At 53.7% G+C, this 22,990-nt stretch overlaps 1 protein-coding gene across 2 annotated transcripts in view; it reads left to right on the top strand.

Moving 5' to 3' along the window:
• The window catches only part of FARS2 (phenylalanyl-tRNA synthetase 2, mitochondrial), a 304,612-nt gene extending 287,680 nt beyond the window's left edge, over positions 1-16,932 (top strand). For both annotated transcript variants that reach the window (XM_068960892.1, XM_068960891.1), the window contains one exon: positions 16,701-16,932. In XM_068960892.1, the coding sequence (XP_068816993.1) occupies positions 16,701-16,839 (139 nt within the window). In that variant the 3' untranslated portion in view covers positions 16,840-16,932. The remainder of the gene's footprint in view (positions 1-16,700) is intronic.
• Positions 16,933-22,990: the final 6,058 nt, after the last annotated feature.

Genomic DNA, 22,990 nt, shown 5'->3' with positions numbered 1-22,990 from the left:
AGGTCTCAGTCCCTCTGCTGGCCTGACTTACTGCGTTTCGTGAGTGGTAAGGTTCTGTGGGAAGCCCAGAGCTGATGGTAACAACCAAAACAGAACGTCAGCTTTCCTGAGTTATTTACCCCAACTGAGGGCATCTGGAACAGCATGCAAGGTGGAGACCACCCCTGGAAAAGTGGGACCTCTGAGACCAGCCCCTGTAAGCAGTTCTGCTGGAGCGTCAACCTGGTTCTCCCTCCTCTATGATCTAAGCCATCCTGTGATTGCTGCTGGCTTCTTTTTGAGTTTGGTTTTCTTCCTGAACAATACATTCATAGGGCTTTCATTGCAGGTGTTGAGTGGTAACTGTTCTCATTTTGTCTCACTTTGAACATGTTTTTCTTTTGCCATTATTCCAGAATAACAGCTTAGCTGAGCGTAACTATATAGGTCCACGTTTTGTCGATATTCCGTCTCTCCTGACTTCCTTGGAGTCACTGAGAAGTCTCGCGTGTCTTTAACCGCTCCATTGTGAGTTTTCTCCTTTCCCTCTCTAGTTGCTGTGAAGGCCATCTCTTGGTCTTAATTGTTCTGTAGTTGCATTACCATGTGCTTAGGGCAGAGTTTTTTTTAAATCCCATTCAGAACTTATTGTGCTTCCTGAGTCTGAGGAGTTCATTGTTTCTGGAAATCCCCAGCCATCATCTTCTCAGATATGGCCTCTCTTATCCTCTGTTCTTCTTCTGGGACTCTGATTCGTCTGATTTTTTTACATTCTCCAGGATTTTCATTTCTGCACTTCCCTCCCTGTTGTGTTGTGCTTAGATGCTCAGTCGTGCCCGACTCTTTGTGACCCCATGCACTCCAGCCCACCAGGCTCCTCTGTCCATGGGATTCTTAGGCACGAATCCTGGAGTGGGTTGCTATGCCCTCCTCCAGGGGATCTTCCCAACCCAGGGATCAAACCCAGGTCTCCCACATTGCAGGTAGATTCTTTACCATCTGAGCCATCAGGGAAGCCTCTGTACTTCCCTTCAGTTCAATTCAGTCGCTCAGTCATGTCCGACTCTTTGTGACCCCATGAATTGCAGCACCCTAGGCCTCCCTGTCCATCACCAACTCCTGGAATTCACCCAAACTCATGTCCATCGAGTCGGTGATGCCATCCAGCTATCTCATCCTCTGTCGTCCCCTTCTCTTCCTGCCTCCAATCCCTCCCAGCATCAGAGTCTTTTCCAGTGAGAACTCTTTGCATGAGGTGGCCAAAGTATTGGAGTTTCACCTTTAGCATCAGTCCTTCCAAAGAACACCCAGAACTGATCTCCTTTAGAATGGACTGGTTGGATCTCCTTGCAGTCCAAGGGACTCTCAAGAGTCTTCTCCAATACCACAGTTCAAAAGCATCAATTACTTGGTGCTCATCTTTCTTCACAGTCCAACTCTCACATCTATACATGACCACTGGTAAAACCATAGCCTTGACTAGACGGACCTTTGTTGGCAAAGTCATGTCTCTGCTTTTGAATATGCTGTCTAGGTTGGTTGTAACTTTCCTTCCAAGGAGTAAGCATCTTTTAATTTCATGGCTACAGTCACCATCTGCAGTGATTTTGGAGCCCAAAAAGATAAAGTCTGACACTGTTTCCCCATCTATTTCCCATGAAGTGATGGGACCAGATGCCATGATCTTCGTTTTCTGAATGTTGAGCTTTACGCCAACTTTTTCACTCTCCTCTTTCACTTTTATCAAGAGGCTTTTGAGTTCCTCTTCGCTTTCTGCCATAAGGGTGTTGTCATCTGCATATCTGAGGTTATTGATATTTCTCCCGGCAATCTTGATTCCAGCTTCTGCTTCTTCCAGCCCAGCATTTCTCATGATGTATTCTGCATATAAGTTAAATAAGCAGGGTGACAATATACAGCCTTGACATACTCCTTTTCCTATTTGGAACCAGTCTGTTGTTCCATGTCCAGTTCTAACTGTTGCTTCCTGACCTGCATAAAAGTTTCTCAAGAAGCAGGTTAGGTGGTCTGGTATTCCCATCTCTTTCAGAATTTTCCACAGTTTCTTGTGATCCACACAATCAAAGGCTTTGGCATAGTCAGTAAAGCAGAAATAGATGTTTTTCCGGAACTCTCTTGCTTTTTCCATGATCCAGCGGATGTTGGCAATTTGATCTCTGGTTCCTCTGCCTTTCCTTAAACCAGCTTGAACATCTGGAAGTTCACAGTTCACGTATTGTTGAAGCCTGGCTTGGAGAATTTTGAGCATTACTTTACTAGCATGTGAGATGAGTGCGATTGTACGGTAGTTTGAGCATTCTTTGGCATTGCCTTTCTTTGGGATTGGAATGAAAACTGACCTTTTCCAGGCCTGTGGCCACTGCTGAGTTTTCCAAATTTGCTGGCATATTGAGTACAGCACTTTCACAGCATCATCTTTGAGGATTTGAAATAGCTCAACTGGAATTCCATCAATTCCACTAGCTTTGTTCATAGTGATGCTTTCTAAGGCCCACTTGACTTCACATTCCAGGATGTCTGGCTCTAGGTGAGTGATCACACCATTGTGATTATCTTGGTCGTGAAGATCTTTTTTGTACAGTTCTTCTGTGTATTCTTGCCACCTCTTCTTAATATCTTCTTCTTCTGTTAGGTCCATACCATTTCTGTCCTTTATTGAGCCCATCTTTGCATGAAATGTTCCCTTGGTATCTCTACTTTTCTTGAAGAGATGTCTAGTCTTTCCCATTCTGTTGTTTTCCTCTATTTCTTTGCATTGATCGCTGAGGAAGGCTTTCTTATCTCTCCTTGCTATTCTTTGGAACTCTGCATTCAGATGCTTATATCTTTCCTTTTCTCCTTTGCTTTTTGCTTCTCTTCTTTTCACAGCTGTTTGTAAGGCTTCCCCAGACAGCCATTTTGCTTTTTTGCATTTCTTCTCCATGGGGATGGTCTTGATCCCTGTCTCCTGTACAATGTCACAAACCTCTGTCCATAGTTCATCAGGCCCTCTGTCTATCAGATCTAGGCCCTTGAATCTATTTCTCACTTCCACTGTATAGTCATAAGGAATTTCATTTAGGTCATACCTGAATGGTCTAGTGGTTTTCCCTACTTTCTTCAATTTCAGTCTGAATTTGACAATAAGGAGTTCATGATCTGAGCCACAGTCAGCTCCCGGTCTTGTTTTTGCTGACTGTATAGAGCTTCTCCATCTTTGGCTGCAAAGAATCTAATCAGTCTGATTTTGATGTTGACCATCTGGTGATGTCCATGTGTAGAGTCTTCTCTTGTGTTGTTGGAAGAGGGTGTTTGCTATGACCAGTGCGTTCTCTTGGCAAAACTCTATTAGCCTTTGCCCTGCTTCATTCTGTATTCCAAGGCCAAATTTGCCTGTTACTCCAGGTGTTTCTTGACTTCCAACTTTTGTATTCCAGTCCCCTATCATGAAAAGGACATCTTTTTTGGGTGTTAGTTCTAAAAGGTCTTGTAGGTCTTCATAGAACGGTTCAACTTCAGCTTCTTCAGCGTTACTGGTTGGGGCATAGACTTGGATTACCGTGATATTGAATGGTTTGCCTTGGAAACGAACAGAGATCATTCTGTCGTTTTTGAGATTGCATCCAAGTACTGCATTTCAGACTCTTTTGTTGACTATCAAGGCTACTCCATCTCTTCTAAGAGATTCCTGCCCACAGTAGTAGATATAATGCTCATCTGAGTTAAATTCACCCATTCCAGTCCATTTTAGTTCACTAATTCCTAGAATGTCGACGTTCACCCTTGCCATCTCCTGTTTGACCACTTCCAATTTGCCTTGATTCATGGACCTGACATTCCAGGTTCCTATGCAATATTGCTCTTTACAGCATCAGATCTTGCTTCTATCACCAGTCACATCCACAACTGGGTATTGCTTTTACTTTGGCTCCATCCCATCATTCTTTCTGGAGTTATTTCCCCACTGATCTCCAGTAGCATATTGGGCACCTACTGACCTGTGGAGTTCCTCTTTCAGTCCTGTCACTTTGCCTTTTCATACTGTTCATGGGGTTCTCAAGGCAAGAATACCGAAGGGGTTTGCCATTCCCTCCTCCAGGGGACCACATCCTGTCAGACCTCTCCACCATGACCCGTCCGTCTTAGGTGGCCTCACATGGCCTGGCTTAGAGTCACTGAGTTAGACAAGGCTGTGGTCCGTGTGATCAGGTTGACTCGTTTTCTGTGATTATGGTTTGTGTGTCTGCCCTCTGATGCCCCTCGCAGCACCTACCGTCTTACTTGGGTTTCTCTTACCTTCAGCATCGGGTATCTCTTCACAGCTGCTCCAGCAAAGCGCAGTGAAGTGCACTACTGCATTCTAAATAGTTCCACACATCTATCTTCCTGTTTTTTAAATTCTGCATTCAGTTGTATCTAGTCTATTATTTAGCCCTTCCACTCATTTTAAAGTTATAACTATATTTTTATTTCTATACATTTTCTATTAACATGTTGGTCCTTTTCAGAGCTGCTGTCATTTATAATGTTCTTTCATATCTTATCTATAAGTATTTTGAAATGTTTCACTTTTAGTCACTGGAAACACTTTTTGGATTGTTCTTGTGTTTGGAATTCTCGGGATACTGATTCTCCTGTGTTTTGTCTGGTGACTGGCATGTTCTAGGCTGTCTCCTCACGTGCTCTGTGTTTCCCAACTGCGATTATGTTCACCGGGGCCTTTCCTGAAGTGACCCCACGAGGCCCCTGTTTTCTCCAGGGCTGTTCTGCACTCTCTTCTGCCAGGCAGTCTAGGGACCCTATGGGCAGCATCATCCCAGGACTAGTTTTGTGCTGACGTCTCAGCTTGAAGGTCTGCAGCATTTTCTGGCCTACTGTCGCATCAGGGATGCCGCCCTTCAGAGTTCCAGCTTTGTGTGGGAACTTCAAGTCCAATTTCTTGCTTCATGTGGACCAAAGCCTCCGTCTCCTGTTCTCAGGTAGACATTAAAATTTGAACTCTGGGTTACAGTAGCTGATTCTGCTCCCTCTGGGCAGCACGAGTTCTGGACACATGTTATTACAGGTTTTTTTTTCTTTCTTTACTTTTTGCACCTGAAGATTTCTCCTTGCTTTCATAATCTACTCAGCTATCAATGTTTTCAAGTGTTATTCGCAAATCTAGGAGTAGTTTCAGTAGGAGCTTTAGTTTATCATGTTTCACCATCATCTGGACTCTTCTTGGCTCAGTACTGTCTTATTCTGAGCTAATTGTCGTACATGGAACAGATTGTGGAAGAGAAAGGGACAGACTTAACTCTCTGATCACCTGTTCTAGCAATCTGTCCAAAGCACAGCCCAACTGAGTGCCCAACATTTAGTCCTTTGCCCAGTAAAAAACTCAGCCTGAAGTAAGGGAGCTGGAAGCTGTTGGCCCACATGGTATCTTATCAAGGCGTGGCAATGTCAGACTGGACCTCAAGCCCACAATGGAGGTGTCTTGTTGACACTTTGTCTTTGAAATTGACTCCTGAGCAGTCTTGCTGAATCTCACCTAAACGTTTATAAGGAACAGAATTCAACTTAGAAAATGGATTATGTTTTTCTCCTGTACACCAGAAATGTAAGCTCAATGTGTTTTTTTTTTCTTTTTTTGAAGTAAGAAAATATCAAGAAAGGAACATTTTTTCCCTTGAGTTTGAAAATGGACAACCACAACTCAATTATATTTTGATATGGTTTATTGGCTCTGACTTTCACTTTATTAGTACTTTCTTCCAAGTTGCTGACCATGCTTTGTTCACACGACTTCCGTTTTTCCTAACTGAGGGACTAGTTGGGAGCAAACAGCATTACTTTGGTTTTATTGAGAGCTGGAGAGGTCAATAGATTTATGCACGAAACAGAGATGGCCAGACCACCAAACAAATGCTGTGCACTTGAGCGGACCCACCTCCATGGCCCCAGACAAAATTGCTTTTTCTTGGAAGTACATTTTAGAGCTATTCACTGAAGTTTCATCAAGGGAATAGGCTTCTGAAACCCACAGCTGCCTTGAAAGAGCAACATGGTGGAGACCCTGGCCACTAAGTCAGGCAGCAAGCCAGGACTAAAAGCACAGCTTTGGAGGCAGCTGGGATCCCGCCACTGTTGCCTGCGACCTGAGTGATCTGGGAAGCGGTGTGGTGCCTCTGTGAGCTGTAGTTCTCTCACCTGCAAAATAGGGATGGGGTGGAATCCCCATTACGATGGGGCTGTGATGAGAATCAAAGGAGAGCTTGCAGCCAGGCATGCTAAGTCACCCAGAAACCCTAACGATGACTCACCTGAAGCTGCGTGTATGGAGCCCACCTGGGCTTTTCTCTGGGGTGGATTTCCTCCTCCAAACCCCTACAGTCTCTTCTCCCCTCGGGCAGTGAGGACCTTGGGACTGATGTGGCTTCTTCCACCGTGGCTGCGAGTTCTAAACCGGATTTGCCTCCTCGTTCATTCAGCTCACCACCTGCATATCTGTGCTCCGTGTTTTCCAGGTCTGACTTTGGCGTCATCAACCTTATGTTTTCCCTCATTCTAGCTTTTTTTTTTTTAAATCCATATTTGTTATACAGGGCAAAGATAGAATGAGATATTCAAGGGCCTCGCACTTTATGCTTGATAGACCTTTCTTTCCTTCAAAGTGTCTTTCTTTCCTCTTTTGCCCTCTCTTTCTTCATACTTCCTGCGCTTTCCCTGCTGTATAATATTCACTAACAAATCAGTCCTTTCCTTTCTGTGATAAAGTCCTAGTCACGCTTCAGAAGGCATCCGGTAGTTCATCTGTTAGTGGGATATCCCTTTGAAAAGCAGCCAGCGGTGACTGCAGTGGACATCAACAGCCCGGCAGAGTGCAGCTGGGAGGGAAGATGAGCCGAGTTTAACGCAGGGGGAGGGAGTGGGGTTCTAGCCTCGGCCCCCACCCGCTCACGCCGTCTCTGCAGCCTGGCCCTGCTCTGTAAGCAGAGGCGACAGTGTCCAGCTCTCAGGACTGCCCCGTGGTCACAGCCAGTGATGTCATGTGGGCGTGAGGTTCTAGAAGCTGCATAGCTTTATAATTGCCAGCTTTCCTTATCGCTGCTACTGTTACTATTGACAAAGTGGCTTCAGTTTTTTAAAAGGTATGTGATGCCAAGGCCCAGAGCTTTCGTCAGTGTTGTCAATATTTGGAATTTAAAATTTGTTTCCATACCTAAGTCATACAAGCTTCTGGAACAAGTTTGTGTCAATGTGTTTCCTGAGAGTAGACGTCTGGGGTGGTCATTTTGAGTATCCAACAGAATACACGCTGTGTGCTGGAGGTTCATTTCATTTGTTGACCAAATGAGAGAGTGAATGAATGGCGTGGAGAGACAGACAGATGTCTAACCTCCCAGGGAGAGGTGCCAAACATTACAGGCACTTACCCCAAGGCCCTTTGTCACTGTGACCACCACTGGTCCTGGGGTCCCCACCAAGACCACCAGACTGCTTTGCTGCTGACAGTGAGCTGACGGGTCACCAGGGCTGTTGTGGGGGAGAAGGACTGGGGTGAGCACAGGGCCAGTGAGGAGAGCCAGGGAGCCCTGGCCAGCTCGCCGTGGGGCGAGGTCCCGCTCAGCCTGTGCTGTGGGTTCCTGGATGGGCTGCCCCGGAAGCGATCATCACAAGGGTCCGCCGCGAGCACTCCACCCTGGACCACAAAGTCTCCACGGTCCCTGGATCCACGGGATGCTGGATCCCGTGATCCCATGAAACACGTTGCTCGGATGATGAGTGTTTAATCAGCTCTCCCTGCCATATTCCAGCCTAGAGTCTATGTCCAGAGGAAGCCTGTGCTCCCAGCCGAGGCCCTGTTTGGTTGCTCTAGCCTTCAACTTCTCACTGTTTGTCAAGGGATGACACGACTATTAGACCCAGAAGGTCTCTTCTCAAAAGCATTTGCAAAATAGCCGTAAATCATGGACATATGTTTAAATTTCTCTTTACTAATGTATGCTTTCTTTGTAATTTACTAGTTACCGAGTCTTTTAACATAGTCAGCCCATTTCCTCCAGGACTCATTAAGGAAATAAAAGCTGTAGGACATGCATACTCATGGGGGGCTCCATCACACACTCCTTGGTTGGGTGGCTCTTAAATCAGACTGGTGACATGGTTTTTATATAGTGTTATAGCTCTGGAACCCTCCGTTGTTGGGGGCTGTAAAAGCTAGTTTAACAACCTCTGGATGCAGTGAAACTGCCAGGAGCAAGGGCCCACCCACCTTTCTCGGGCTTCCTTAGGCGCCCAGTCCTGAACTCTGGTTTCAGTTGAGGCTTCTTTGATGTTGTTTAGTTGCCAAGTCGTGTCTGACTCTTTGTGACCCATGGACTGTAGCCCGCCAGGCTCCTCTGTCCGTGGGATTCTCCAGGCAAAAACACCGGAGTGGGTTGCCATTTCCTTCTCCAGGAGATCTTCCCAACCCAAGGATCGAACCCATGTCTCCTGCATTGCAGGCAGATTCTTTCCCTTCTGAGCCACAAGGGAAGCCCTGAAGCTTCTTAGCCAAAGTTTTAAAGCCGTCTCCCTGCAGATCAGGCAGCCTCTGGACGGCTCCCCGTTGGACCCCTTATACCTGGAGCATACGCTCAGCGTCCTTTGCTGAAACAAAAGACGAGACGTAATGAACACCCCCACCAGTAACACGTGTGTCGTTCACCGCCTGGCACAGCGTCCTCGCCCTTCACCTGCCAAATGCTGCTCATGCTTAAGATCTAGGTGTAAGTTCATCTCCGCGCCAGTCTTTTCTCACCCCGAAGTCACCTGCAGCCTGCGCCATGCGTCCAGCACTCGGCGCTAACAGCCTTGCCTGGGGGTGGCCACGCCACGCATCCACGCCTCAGCCCCCACACAGGCGGTAATCTCCCCGCTTGTGCGTCTTGCTTTGGGGTGCTCCTTCCCCTCACCTGCCGCTGTGTCACGCACAGAGCAGCCGCTGCGTGAGTATTTATGTGCTGATGAAGCAACGCTATTCCCCACTCTTTGTCTTGTGCAGTTTCTGCCTCAACGCAGAGTACATCATCGCAGGTCGACTGACTGAGCTGAAAATGTAGCACGTCACCTACCAAAAATCTTGTGTTTTGTGCCCCAACTCATCCACTGGGATGCCAGCTCGTTCGGGAAGACGCCACGTACCAGCCTGGAGTTAAAGTTAGCTGTGTCGACTTGGGCTGGGCAGACGCAGCCGGGGAGGGAAAGAAAACCTCTTCCAAATTTTCCCCACAAAGGAAGAGCACGGAGCTTTGGAAATCTGTGCCGCATGAGACGTTACTTCAAGTTTGTTAGAAATGTAGGAGGGCGGCTTGGAAGACAATGGAAATGTTGCAAAGAATTTTTCGAATGTGGTAAACTCTGTGGCAGCATGGTGAGCTTCAAAACCACTTGTGTGAAAGGCAGGGCAGCCTGGTTGCTAAGTTAGTGACGCCAAGAAGCTGAGCCGTCTGGGCAGGCAGAAGCCAAGCACACCCTTCTCTTAGGATGGTCCTGCCCCTGCTGAGCAGGGCCTGGTGGGGTTTTTCATCGTTTTCGATTTGTCTGTTTTTAGTATAAATTTGAATTCCCAATTTCCATTTCTAGTAATAGCCAACTAGGTGGTTTGGGCCAACTCTCCTCCAAAAGGAGAAGTTTAAGGTGCTGAAATCCACAGAACATGAAATTCACCCCCGCCACCATTCTTCAGTGACACTAATACCGTCACACTCCGGTGCGGCCATCACCACCGTCCACCCCCTGAACGTCCTCATCTTCCCCCGTGACCACCACCCACCTCCTTCGCTCAGCGGAACCCTGCCCGCCTTGAACACTGAGTCTCCATCTCCTCCCTCAGACCCTGCGACTACCACTCTCTCCTCCATCTCTGTGAGTCTGGCTACTCTTGGGAACTCGTGGGAGCGGAGCTGTGTAACCTCTGACCTTCAGCATCTGCCCCATTTCACCGACCAGAACGCCTCCCAGCTCCCCCCAGGCTGCAGCACGTGTCTTCTTGGATCCATTTGTACAGGTGAGGGGCTGCAGCTCAGGCTTGCCCGAGGTCTTTGCGGCCTTTCTCTGTGGCCCCAACTGAGGCTGCAGAATCTTTGGGCACACGAATAATAAGACCAGTTGTCAGCTGTAGCCCAAACTGGACGGAACACGTGGCATGTATTATCGTTGTTTGGTCCTTCAGAAACCCCATGGGCCTGGGGTCCACATCTTAGAGTGAGAGCCTGGGTCAGTGACGAGGAGCTGGGCCGAGACCCGGACCAGGGAAGCGGTAGGGCTGGGCTGAGCTGCCCGTCTGCCTCCCCATGAGAGAGGCTTTTAGGAAGCGTCCCCAGAGCAGTTGCTTTCATCAGAATGTGCAGTGGAGGCTGAGAACTCTGGCCCCCAGCCCAGAAGGCCAGGGCAGAGTCTCCTCCTCCTGATCTCTGGCGTGAGACACCCTCCCCCCACCGAGAAGACAGACGAAGAGAAATTTCCAGGATCCTTGAGAATGAAGTGGGCGGGGAGTGGGGGGAGCTGACGCCTCCCTGAGGACTTGACAAGTATCTGATGTGAAGCGGCTCGCCTTGCCGGCAAAGCCTGCGTCTCCGAGGACCTCTTCAGCTGCCGGCGTGCGGGCAGCCGGGGAGCCGGGGGTGCTGGGGCCCGGGGTGGGGGCCGCTCTGGAAGTGAACCTCTCTCCCAGCTCCCCCCACCGCTCCGTCGGGGCCTGGAGTAGAGTTTCGTTCCCCAGGCAGTGACTGTCAGAAGAAGCATCTGGCTGGTTTCTGGTGAATGACTCCAAGAACAGAAATCCCTGTGGGAAGAAATTGCCGCTGCAGAGGCTGTGCAAGGCAGTGGTGTCCACCTGTGAACACAGGGGCGTGCTCAGAGTGGCCCCTGGGAGCGGCAGGCCTGAGACCGTCTGAGCCTGAGACGTGAACGACACTCAAAGCATATGACGCGGGGAGGGGTGGCAGACAGTGGTGGACGGGGGCTCAGGACGGCCCGGGGGCTCTGCTCTGACCCAAGACCCACCTCCTGCAGGCCGTCCCCCTTGGCCAGCCCACCCAGCTCTCACCCGCCCCTGCAATGCCAGCTACTGCCCCTGGCTTCCACCACCAGTGCCCCCAGGACAGCCGCACCCCACTCTGCCCTTCCCTGAAGCCCCTCAGGTAGGCGCCCCTTCCCCTTCGTCCACGTGGACTCAGCAGAGGCTCGGCCTGGCTGGCTTGTTCCCCCGGGACCTCCGCTGTTGCCCGCAGTGTCGCCTGGGATGCAGGGCCAGGGTGAGCCAGCCATCGCTTGGTCCAGCCCACCCCCGGGAGGTCACATGGCCGGGGCTGGGGCCTGGGTGCTTTCTTGCATTAAACCCTCGAAACCTCTGTTCTCGGAAAGCCCAGGGCAGTTCATTAGGAGCCAGGCACACAGTCCCTGGACCCGAGGTCTTGTGACCGGGATTTCATTTCTCCTCCCCCCTCTGGCTTTTTTAATATAGTGAAGGTCGGAGAGGGGGAGGAGGCTGTGGTTTGCTTGGTGTGCAGGGCGCTCATTTAAATCGTGTCCAGTTCCGAGCGGTAACTCTAGTCTCTCCCTTCCTCCCAGCCCTCCTCACCAGCCTTCCCAGCCAGGCCCCTGGGGTGCTCATGCCCTATTCCCTCCCCGGCACCCCTTCTCTCCCCATCAGCAGCATGAGTCGGGGGTGGGACAGACCACCCGGGGCCATCAGGGTCTCATCAGCGTTTGTGGGTCCCACACTAGCAGACCAGCCCAGGAGGCACGTGTCACCGTCACACCACAGCCTGGGAGCCGTGTCCCACGGACCACAGGGGGCGGGGGAGGGAGTGGAGGCTGCAGCTCCGGGTTCTCTACGCCTCATGCCCCGCCCCCTCCTGATCCCCTTTCCAGCGCACTGTTCCCTCTCCTGAGCCTCCCGGTGGGGCCGGGTCTGCTGTGTGGCCGTCAGGCTGGGCTTCGGCATCACTTGAGCCAGGAGTGAGTCTGGGGCCACACTGCCCTTAGCTCCAGGAGCTGCACCCGCCCCAGGACAGCTCGTCGCCGCGGGAGCAGCCGTGCAGGTGGTGTCCCGTGCACTGCGTGTGCGGCGGCCCATTCCGGGTGGCGTCCAGCGCACCGCCGAGGACGGAAGGAGCTGGTGAGCAGCAGTGAGCCTCACGGGACCTTCTTCCCACTGACGGGCTGTTGGGTTACGACATGCCGTTGGTTTCGGCTGCATGTCCCAGCGGTTCAGCGTCTCTTGTAGATCGTACTCCGTGCAAAGTGATTATAAAGCATTGGCTGTTCTCCCTACTGTAGGTCCCAGCCTCACCGCTTACTCATTTTGTGTCCGGCAGCTTGCTCCTTTTCATCCCCGTTCTCTTTTTGCCCTCCCCCAACTCCTCCCCTCTGGGAGCCACTGGTGTGTTCTCTGGGAGCCTCTGTTCTCTGGGTGTGCACCCAGAGCGGGGTACACGTGGCAGCTCTGTGTACCCGGCTCACAAGGTAGCTCTGTGCACCCAGGTCAAATGGTAGCTCTGTGTCCCCGGGTCACGGGGCAGCTCTGGGTGCCCAGGTCACAGGGCAGCTCTGGGTACCCGGGTCACGTGGTAGCTCTGTGTGCCCAGCTCACGGGGCAGCTATGTGTCCTCGGCTCTCTGTGTGCCCGGGTCATGGGGCAGCTCTGTGTCCTCGGCTCCCGTGGTAGCTGTGTCCCCACCTCACAGGGTATTTCTGGGTACTTGGTCACGTGGTAGCTCTGGGTCCCTGGGTCACGTGGCAGCTCTGTGTGCCCGGCTCCTGTGGTAGCTGTGTCCCCGGATCACAGGGTATTTCTGGGTACTTGGTCACATGGTAGCTCTGTGTGCCCAGGTCTCGTGGTAGCTGTGTGTGCCCGGGTCACATGGAAGCTCTATGTGTGCCCGGGTCACATGGAAGCTCTGTTTAACTTGTTGAGACACTGCCCTATTGAACACCCTTGCCTGGCTCACGTCCAGCCCTGACTGCTGTGTGGATGTGGCCCAGCGACCTGTGCCCTCTCTGCCTCCTCATTTGTGTGTCGGGACAGTGGTGTGGTCTCCCCATGAGGGCCGTGGGGGCCGTGACGTTGACGTGGACGTAAAGGGCTGAGCGCAGCGCCTGGTGTGTAAGAGGGGCTGCGTCCGTGTCTGCCGCTGTTTCTCTGATGGGGGAGCCGTGGCAGATGAAAGACTTAGAAGCTTTTGGGCTGAAAGAAGCCACATTAAGAGGATGTGGAAGAATCAGAGAGGCCCTATCCAGACCGTTGGGGCTGGCCCTTCCAGGCGTCCCTCCCCGTCTGGGGACTCCATCTTCTCACTGCTCCACGCTGAGCCATGCAGACCCTTCAGCTCCATGGTCTTCGTGGCTGGGCCACTCCTTGAGGGTGGAAGATTTGGTCCTGCACTCAGACAAGGCCCAGGTTTCCCCGCCAGTAAAAGGAGGACCAGATACGTCCACTGTCTGAAAGCTCCAAATACAAGTCTCTAGGAAACAGACAAAAGGCACTCCTTTCTCCATCTCACCAGTGATGCTAGGAAGAGGCAAACCTGGTTGGTTTTCAGTTGAATCTACTGAATTATCGCCAGCTATTCTGCCAAATACTGTTTCTCTCCATTTTAAAAATTAATCCATATGTTCATGATTCATTACACCCAGCTCCTCACAGTGTTTTATAAAAGCTGTTTGAAGCCCAGGAATCCTTACAGGGGCCTTCTCGGAAGCACTCAGGAGCGAGGAGATAAAACTTTGCCCACTTGTCTTTGGTGGGAAGTCTCAGCCTGGCGAGTCTGCGTTTCAGCTGAGAGACAGAGGCCTGCGTGAGCCCCTGGAAAAACGTAATAACAGCTGCATGAGGACACTTCCGTCTCGCACTCGTGAATCTTGAGAGTGTCCAGGCCGTGGCACCCTCTGCCCGCGTCTCCTCTGCGGTCGGGAAAGGTCGTCGGAGTTTGCACTTGCCCCATCGATGGAGACGCTGGGGGTCAGGACGTGTGTCGTAGCCTGGAAACAAGGTGCCGGCTCGAGGCCTCCAGGCTTGCAGGGCCTGTGTGGTCGGGGAGGGAGGAGGAAGATGCGCCCCACGCAGGCCTCAGGGACCCACCTCCCTGCAGGAGACTGTCTTCCGACCTTGCTGGGGCCCTGTCTGCTGACAGCCTGGGCCCAGGTCCCGCCGCCACGCCTATTCTAGTAAATGTTTGCAGCCCGTGGTTTCTCTGCCCTTTTTCTCCTCCTTAACTAACTGACCCTCCCCTAGAACCCTCCGTGTCTCAGAACCCTTGACCCAGGAGCCCCCAGCGGCCGCGGGAGGCTGTCCAGCGGGGCCCAGCTGGGCTCCACCTCTGCATGGACGCGGCTGCTTGGGGACCCGGGCAGTTCAGGCCTTGCCCCTCCAGCCCCACTGCGAGGCCTGCCTGGGAGCCTCCTGTAGCTTGCACACAGCCTCTGCATCAGGCGCCATGGCCTGGGGTCCCCCAAGGGCTCCACAAAGGCTTTGCTTCCGGGAACCAGGAGGCACAGTGGAGACGAGGCTCCTACGGGCCAAGAGCTTGGGGCACCCCATGTTGACCCTCCCTCCCATCTGCCATCCCCTCGGGATGCTGACAGCATTGCCTCCATCACTGTTACAGGCAGGGGTGGGAGGAGGGAGGGGAAGAACAGGGAGACGCAGAGGGCAGGACGAGGCTGGCCCGCCCCCACAAGGCCTGAACGCAGACGGCCGCCCCAGGGTCCGGTGATTGTACGGGAGTTCATTCAGCAGCTTTTATGCAGCATCTGCTATATGCCAGACACTGCTCTGGGCACCAGAAGAGCAGAGTGTGCAGCCCGCCAGGAGCGCACAGCGTCGGCACGGGCCCACCTGCAGCCCACAGGGCGAGTCTTTGCTTCTGGTAGGACAGCTTTATTGAGACGTGATTCAGACATCATACACCCATTTAAAGTGTTCAGCTTAGTGGTTTTTATAATATTCATCACCATCTCACTCCAGACATCCCATTACCCTCAACAGACACCTGGACCCCCTTAGCAGTCACTCGGTCGCCCAGCTGCGCCCCCAGCCCGGGGCTTCAGGAATCTGCCTTCTGTCCGTGTGGACTTGCTGTCCCGGACATTTCGTTAGATGGAGTCGTATAAGGTGTGGCCTTTCGTGCCTGGAGCCTCTCAGTGGAGCACGGGGCGTTCAGGTTCGTCTGGCCTGTAGTACTAGAACGCCCTTTCTCTTCATGGCTGCGTAATTCTCCACACGGAGGGAGAGTGTTTGTCCACCCACCAGGTGAAGGGCTCTTGGGTCGTTTCCACTTTTGGGCTGGCATGACTGCTGCTGCTCTGAACATTCACATGCCGGTTCGTGTGTGGACACACGCCTTCGCTTCTCTTGAGCGTATACCCAGGGAGGCATCACTGGACCGGAGGGTGACGGTGCGTTTCAGTATTTGAAGGACTGTCGGTGTGTGACCCTCAGGTTCCTCCAGCTCTTTGCCCAGCGGCCGCGTGACTTGACGTCCGCACCAGCCAGGGGTGTGGAGAGGCCCCCCAGAGGCCCTCGGCTCAAGGGTCTGGGCGGAAGGCACGTGGCACGTGGTGCCGGGCTGACATCCCTGGGCCTTGCCTGGGACCACTCGTCACTCCAGCTTCGTCACTTGCGGCGGGGACGGCAGGGCTGGCTCGGCCGGGGCTGAAGAGGAGGGATTTGGTGGCTTAGTTTCAGGAGAGAGACGGAGGTGTCTGTGGTGGGGGGCGCTGGAGGCCCAGGCTTTGCCAGCTGGTGCCCACGCCTCCCTGCTGAGGTGTTGGGCACCCAAGGGTCGGCAGCTGCCGCGCTGCAGACATGCTGTCGCGATCCGCATTGCGACATTCCCCAGCTGCGCCGTGGGGCCAGGCCCACAGCCGCCTGCTGCAGGCGGGGATCGGTGACTTGTCTGCACAGCACGGGGAGGGCACCACCATCTGTGTGCTGCCTGTGGCCTACAGGTTCCTAACCCGCTCTGCTGGTCAGAGTCCCCCAGGGAGCCCCGGGCCCCCCAGCTCCGACTCAGTCTCCAGGAAAGCCTGCTGCTCCCTCCCGTGGCACACCTGCCCACACTCACACCTGCCCGCACTCATACACCTGCCCACACTCACATCTGCTTGCACTCACACACCTGCCCACGCTCACACACCTGCCCACACTCACACACCTGCCCACACTCACTCACACCTGCCCGCACACACCTGTCCACACTCACACACCTGCCCGCGCTCACACACCTGCCTGCGCTCACTCACACCTGCCCACACTCACACCTGCCCGTGCTCACACACCTGCCCACACTCACACACCTGCTGGCACTCACACCCTCACACACCTGCCTGCGCTCACACCCTCACACACCTGCCCGCACTCACACACCTGCCCACACTCACACACCTGCCCACTCACACACCTGCCCACACTCACACCTGCCCACACTCACACACCTGCCCACACTCACACACTCACACACCTGCCCACACTCACACACCTGCCCACACTCTCACACACACACACCTGCCCACGCTCACACACCTGCCCACACTCACACACTCACACACCTGCCCGCGCTCACACACCTGCCCACACTCACACACTCACACACCTGCCCGCGCTCACACACCTGCCCACACTCACACACTCACACACCTGCCCGTGCTCACACACCAGCCCACGCTCACTGCCTTTCTCTCCTGTCCTCCAGGACACACAGGACCAGCCACTGCTACCGCATCACCTACCGCCACATGGAGCGCACGCTGTCGCAGAAAGAGGTCGGGGGCATCCACCAGGCCGTGCAGGAGGCGGCCGTGCGGCAGCTGGGCGTCGAAGGCAGGTTTTGAGGGCCCACTTCCCGGGCGCGGTGCTCCCGGGGCTCCAGGGTTGCTGAGTGAAGGAGAGAAGGATCCCATCTATGGAATGAGGCATCAGTCATCCTACGGTAAACGGGTCGGTTCCAGGACTCTCAGAAAATAAAGCATTGCTCTCGAGAACCTGTGGACATTTGTCTTTCATCTGGGAGAAGCGGGGAGGCACAGTAAGGAGAGAGCGCCCTTCCGCTCCTGTTAAAGACGCTTTGCCTGTGGGCGCTCGGGCTGCTTAATCAGTCCCTGGAGTCCGCTAAAGTGTAAACACCAGACATGATTTCTTGCCTGACAGGCTCTTCCCACCCCAGAATGAGTGAAGCCACACCGAGGGTCGGACTGCAGACCCCGGAGGCTTTCCTGCATCGGCTCCCAGCCCATCTCCCTCCTTCTGTTCCTCAAAGGGCAGGAGCTCGGGGTGCGGAGGAGACGCCGGGCTCCTTGGAGGCAGAGGGAATGGGCAGGATTTTATTTCCTTTTCACTGGAGCCCAGCCTCTGCCCCAGGGCCTGGGTGGAGTTGCCTCCTGCCCCCAGGGAGGAGATGGAGACTTGGCCACAGGGCTGGGAGGCCCATGACCTGATGGGACCCGTCCTGGAAGCCCGGGAGCTTTTGTTTCCTGACCAGCGGCCTCTGCTTCCGAGATGACCTTTATGGGGGACTGAGGCGCTTTGGCGTCTCCCCGCTTCCATGCCCGGCACTTCTGTAGTCTGCCTGCCCTGCTCCTGACCACTTTTCCTAATCAGATTCCCTCCCCAGCATGATGCTGGAGGCTGATGGCGGACCACATGTGCTGGGATAAATATCTGATGAGCGCGCCTGTTCGCAGCTGTCGGTGGGGTGGGCAGGCGCTCTAGCGGGAGGCACAGCTCCAGTGTCATTTTGCCCTATTATCTGCAGGTCACTTCCTGTGGACTTTCAAGGGAATCCAGTGCAGGCCACACGCCAGCCGGGCCAAGCCGCGGGCCAGGGCCCAGGAGCGGACGCGTGCAGTGCCCCAGGGGACTGCTGATCTTTCCACCAGGGGCCTTTGCTTGCAGACATTCCTGACCGGGCATGGGATCCCTTTGAGCCCCCAAACCAGTTAGGCATTCATGGAAATGCTCCCCCCAAACCAGCTGAGGGGGTTATGCTCAGAAAATATGGCTCTGTTCATTGGCCAACCACCAGAGCTCAGAGATGTCTGGGGCCAAGCACTGCACGGGGAGCAGGGAGGGCAGATGTGAGGGGTGGCGGGGGTGAGGGGTGGGGGTCCTACAGAGGGCTTTCATGAAGGTTCCTCTCAACACGATGAGATGTAGTCAGCCCTCTCATGAGGGGCCTTAACCAGGAACACGCCAGGCAGGGGGAGGCCTCACCCGAGCCTGCTGCCCCAGATTCGGAACCTGCAGCTACATGGGGTTGCCAGGTCCCTCCTGCTCCCAGGCCTTTGTTCTGTTTCCACAAGACCTCAGCCCCGTGAGTTTATGCGACCCCCTCAGTCTGCTCTGGGTGCTGGCGCTCCTGCCAAAGGTGGGCCCGCCTACCAGGGGCACCAGGGGATGCCCAGCTCCTGACTTCTTCATGGGAGTGAAAAAGGAGAAGAATGAAGAAGAAAAGAAGAAAGAAAAGGTCATCCCTGAGATGGCCGGCACTCTGCACTTGGGGAGGACAACTCTGCTTTGGGCAGCGTGGTGACCAGCACCAGGGCCATCGCCACACCCGCTGGGGGCCCGCCCCTCCTTTGCAGAGCAGGGATCGTGGTGTGACCCTGCGAGCTGAGACCACGAGGCCAAGGACAGGCCCAGGGTCCTCCAGGCGGCGGGGAGCAGAGCTGGAACTCGAGGCGCCCCCTCTGTAAGACCAAAGCCTTCCCACCAGCCCTGTGCCTGCCAGGATGGACGGTGGACAAGCACACAGTGCCCACGCCTTGCCCTCTGCAGCCTCAGGCCCAAGCCGAGGGGTGCACCCCCCATGGTCTCCGCTGCTCGAGTGCAAGCCAGCCCGTGCTCGTGTTTGTCTACTGGGACACCAGTCTTAAAGAGGGCTTGGTGTGCACATGCTTCCAAAGGACGCGGGGTGACCAGGCCACACTGAGTTAAACAGGGGAGCTCAAGGAGGGCGCGCGAACCTGGTTAAACTGCAAGGATCCATCAGTGTAATCAGCGAGTTCCGCTCTAAAGCTGCACGTCCAGCCGGGTCCCAGCTGCACCCCGGCTGCTGGCGTCCGTGTGCGGGACGGGCACCCAGGGCCAGGGCCCAGCTGGGTCATCGCTCTTCTCTCCCGGACAGGAAGGGCTTTCACGGGCAGGCGTGTGAGCCTGGCACTGTTACAGGGCACATTTTGAAATCTGCTTTTAACAGCTTCCAGTCTACTGAGTGGCTCGTTTGAAGTCATCTTTGCTTAATAAGAAACAACTGGGATGAAAAGCAAGTCAATGGAAAAAGGAAAGTCTTTTCAACAGGTGTTGCCAGAGCAACTGGTTCTCCATGTTAGAAAAGAAAAAAAAGAAAAAGGGGGACTTCCCTGGAGCTCCGGTGATTAAGAATCCACACTTCCACTGCAGGGGGGGCAGGTTCGATTCCTGGTCAGGGAACTGAAATCCTGCATGCTGCAGCCAAAAAAAGAATTTTTTTTTTAAATTTTAAAGATGTTATTTAAAAAGAAAATCATCTTAACCCCAATTCCACACTTCACAGAAAAATCAACTGAAGATGGAACATAGGCCTAAATATAAAAGTGAAAAACTTATCATCGAGCTTAAAGAAGAAAACATAAGGGATTATTCTTGGGACCTCGGGTAGGCAGTGACTTCCTAGAGAGGTCACAGAAAGAGCTAGCAAAGAAAAAACTGATACACTGGGCTTTTTCAAGATTTAAAACATTTACTGTTTGAAATACATCATTAAGAAAATGAGTAGGAATGGATGGACCTAGAGAGTGTCATAGTGAGTGAAGTAAGACAGAGAAGGAGAAATAGCGTATGACGTCCCTTACATGTGGAATGTAAACAGAAATGATACAAATGAACTTTTCTACAAAACAGAAGGAGGCTCACAGGCTTAGAGAACGAACTTACAGTTACCAGGAGGAAAGAGCTGGAGGAAGGGATAGTTACGGAGTTGGGGATGGATGTGTACAGACTGCAGTGTTTAAAATGGGTCACCATCGAGGACCTGCTGGACAGCACAGGGAACTCTGCTCCAAGTTACGTGGCGGCCTGGATGGGAGGGGAGTTTGCGGGAGAATGGCTGCCTGTATGTGTATGGCCAAGTCTTTTCACTGTTCACCTGAAACTATCACAGCGTTGTGAATCAGCTCTACTCAAATATAAAATGAAGAGTTTTTTAAAAAATGAATAGGAAACCCACAGATTGGGAGAGAAATTTGTGACACATATATTCAACAAAGAAATTTATATCCAGAATACACAAAGATTTACTACAATTTAGGAATAATTAGCACCCCCCTCCAGCACTCTTGCCCAGAAAATCCCATGGATGGAGGAGCCTGGTGGGCTGCAGTCCATGGGGTCGCTAAGAGTCAGACATGACTGAGCGACTTCCCTTTCACTTTTCACTTTCATGCATTGGAGAAGGAAATGGCAACCCACTCCAGCACTCTTGCCTGGAAAATCCCAGGGACGGGGGAGCCTGGTGGGCTGCTGTCTATGGGGTCACACAGAGTCGGACACGACTGAAGCAACTTAGCAGCAGGAATAATTTCTTTAAAAAGTCTTTTGAAAAATGCACAAAGATTTCCTACAATTTGATAATTAAAAAACTAAAAATAGAAAGAACAAGCACTTCATGAAAACGTTTGTAAATGACCAACACGACGGAAAGGCTCAACGTTGTTGGTCACCAGGGAAATGCATCTGTGAAGCTTTGAGCAGACAGGGCTCGTCCGTGGCTGCAGAAAGCAGACCAGAGGTGGCCTGCATCTGGGGAGGGACTCACCGGGGCGGCCTGCGGGGGTTTGAGTGACAGGAATCGTCTCCGTCTGGATCGGCACGCAGGTTACGCACACGGTGCGTTTGTCAAGACTCCTCCAATTGGACGCTTTAAGACCTGTGCCTTGCGCCACAGATACATTACGCCACAGTGAGAAAGAGACAACCAACGCAGGCTGCGTCTCATGACCTGGTGAGCAACTGCAGCTCCACCGAGGAGATGGCAGCTCGGAGCCGGAGCTGGGGGAGTGGGCAGAGAGGTGGGTGTGGGAGGGGCTCTGGGACTTCGGGGACAAGGTCACGCTTGAGATGGGCCGCAGCTCTCCAGGAAGTGTGGGCGGGGAGAGGGGGGGTGGGGGCTGGAGCAACAAGGTGCCTGCACATTTCTCTCCCACGGGGGGGAGGATAACATGTGGCCCTGCTGAGACTCAGACCCCATGAGGCTCCCTCCCTGCCTGTCGTCAGCCCGCTTCCAGCGGATGCTGTGAGGACCACAGCCTGCCACACGAACCCAGCCCTCAGCCCTTCTGGACCACGTGTCTGAGCCGCCTGGGTACCACCAGCCGGCCACGTCTGCTCCCAGCTCCCCTCATTCCCCGTCCTCCCCCTCCCTCCTCCCCTCCTGCCATTCTCCGCTCCCTCCCTGCCTCCTGCCCAGCCGTCTGGAAGAGGCCGCTCTGGCCTGGATTAACTCAGACCCAGACGATGAGAATGAAGCCACAGGCTCGCCGGAGGGAAACACGTCGAGCCTGTTCACAGACTGACCCCTTGGATGAGGGCACACCGCCTGGCAAAGGACCCCTCCCTGGCGAGGACTGCAGTCAGCGCCCCTGTCACTGTGTGGCGGCTCCTCAGGCCAGACTGGGCGGGCGGCCCGGCCTCCTCCTGGCTCCCAAAGCCCCTCCGGCCCCACCAGCAGCACCGGGCGGAGGGGAAGCAGGCCGCCTCCCTGCAGGGCGCATCGGGGCTGGAGGCTCAGAGGCATTGCTCTGCGGGTGCAGGGTGGGCCGGGCGCTCAGATGACCGGCCTCGCCTCCTCTGTGCCAGCCCCTCCAGCAGGCTCCCGGTGATACTCGCTTCAGCTCAGCCCAGGCCAGGAGAGCGTGTTAACTCCTGGACTGATGCCACGTGTGGGCCTCAGGGCCTGAAAAATACTGTTGAATGGGGTCGCTTCAAGCATGTTTTCAAGAAGCCAGGCGGTTTAGCAAAATGGTTGAAAACGTGGGCTTTGTCCTCAGGCAGAGGCAAGCTCAAACACGGGCTCCGTAACCCCTTAATCTCTCGGGGCAAACCTGCACTCGGTGTTGTAAGGATGACGTGACCCTGTGTATGGGAAGCTGTTCGCATGCGGCCAGGTAGGCAGACAGTGGAAGGAGAGCCGGCTGTGGGTTCAGAGAGGGCCACCCTCCCAACTCAAGTGACCACGGGGTCTGGGAAATTGTGGCACAGGGCGGTACCCTAGAAGGTCTAGACTCCAAGGGAACTTAGAGATCATTTGTCCGGTGGCCCCATTTTAGGGGTGAACTGCTGAGGCCCAGGGCAGTAAGATGACGTCTGTACTACATGGAGGAATAACCAGTGCAGCCTGGCTTAGACAGTTACCTCACAGAACAGCGAGTCTGGAGGAGCAGGGCGGGTTCACTGGCCCAGTGCTTCACCGAGACCCCAGGCTCTTCCTTCTGCTCTGCCAGCTGCAGCAGGTGGGCGAGGTCTCCCCCTCACGGTTACAGTGTGGCTGCAGGGGCACCAACCCGCATGGCTCCACACACCCCCCAACAGAAGAGATGGAGGGGGCCGAGGATCTCTCTCCCTTCACCAGTTTCTTTTTCTCACAGAGAAAACTGCCTTCCCTTCAAGCCTCACTGGCCAGGATTGGGTCCACAGTCCAGCTTCAAGACTTGGGAAGGGACGTGTCTCTCATTTCTAGCCTCTTCTTTTCTCTAGGGAAAAAAGATGCTACCAAAAAATAAATAAATAAACATAGATAAGGGGAGTGGGAGATGGCATTTCATAGGCAAACCGTAGTGTCACCCAGACTGGCCCAAAGTCAGCCAGCTACTTGCCAACCAGAGCTCGCAGGGCCGGGACGAGAACCCGCTTCTCTCGGTTCCAGGCCCAGTGTCCTTTCTAGGTGTCTCCTCCTGGATGTTGCCAAACCTTGCTGAGCAAGAGCATTAGGAGGTGTGTGGTGAAGGGCCG

Source organism: Capricornis sumatraensis, chromosome 22 (assembly GCF_032405125.1).
Source record: "Capricornis sumatraensis isolate serow.1 chromosome 22, serow.2, whole genome shotgun sequence".
Classification (NCBI taxonomy): domain Eukaryota; kingdom Metazoa; phylum Chordata; class Mammalia; order Artiodactyla; family Bovidae; genus Capricornis; species Capricornis sumatraensis.
This window is presented reverse-complemented; position numbering and strand designations above follow the sequence as displayed.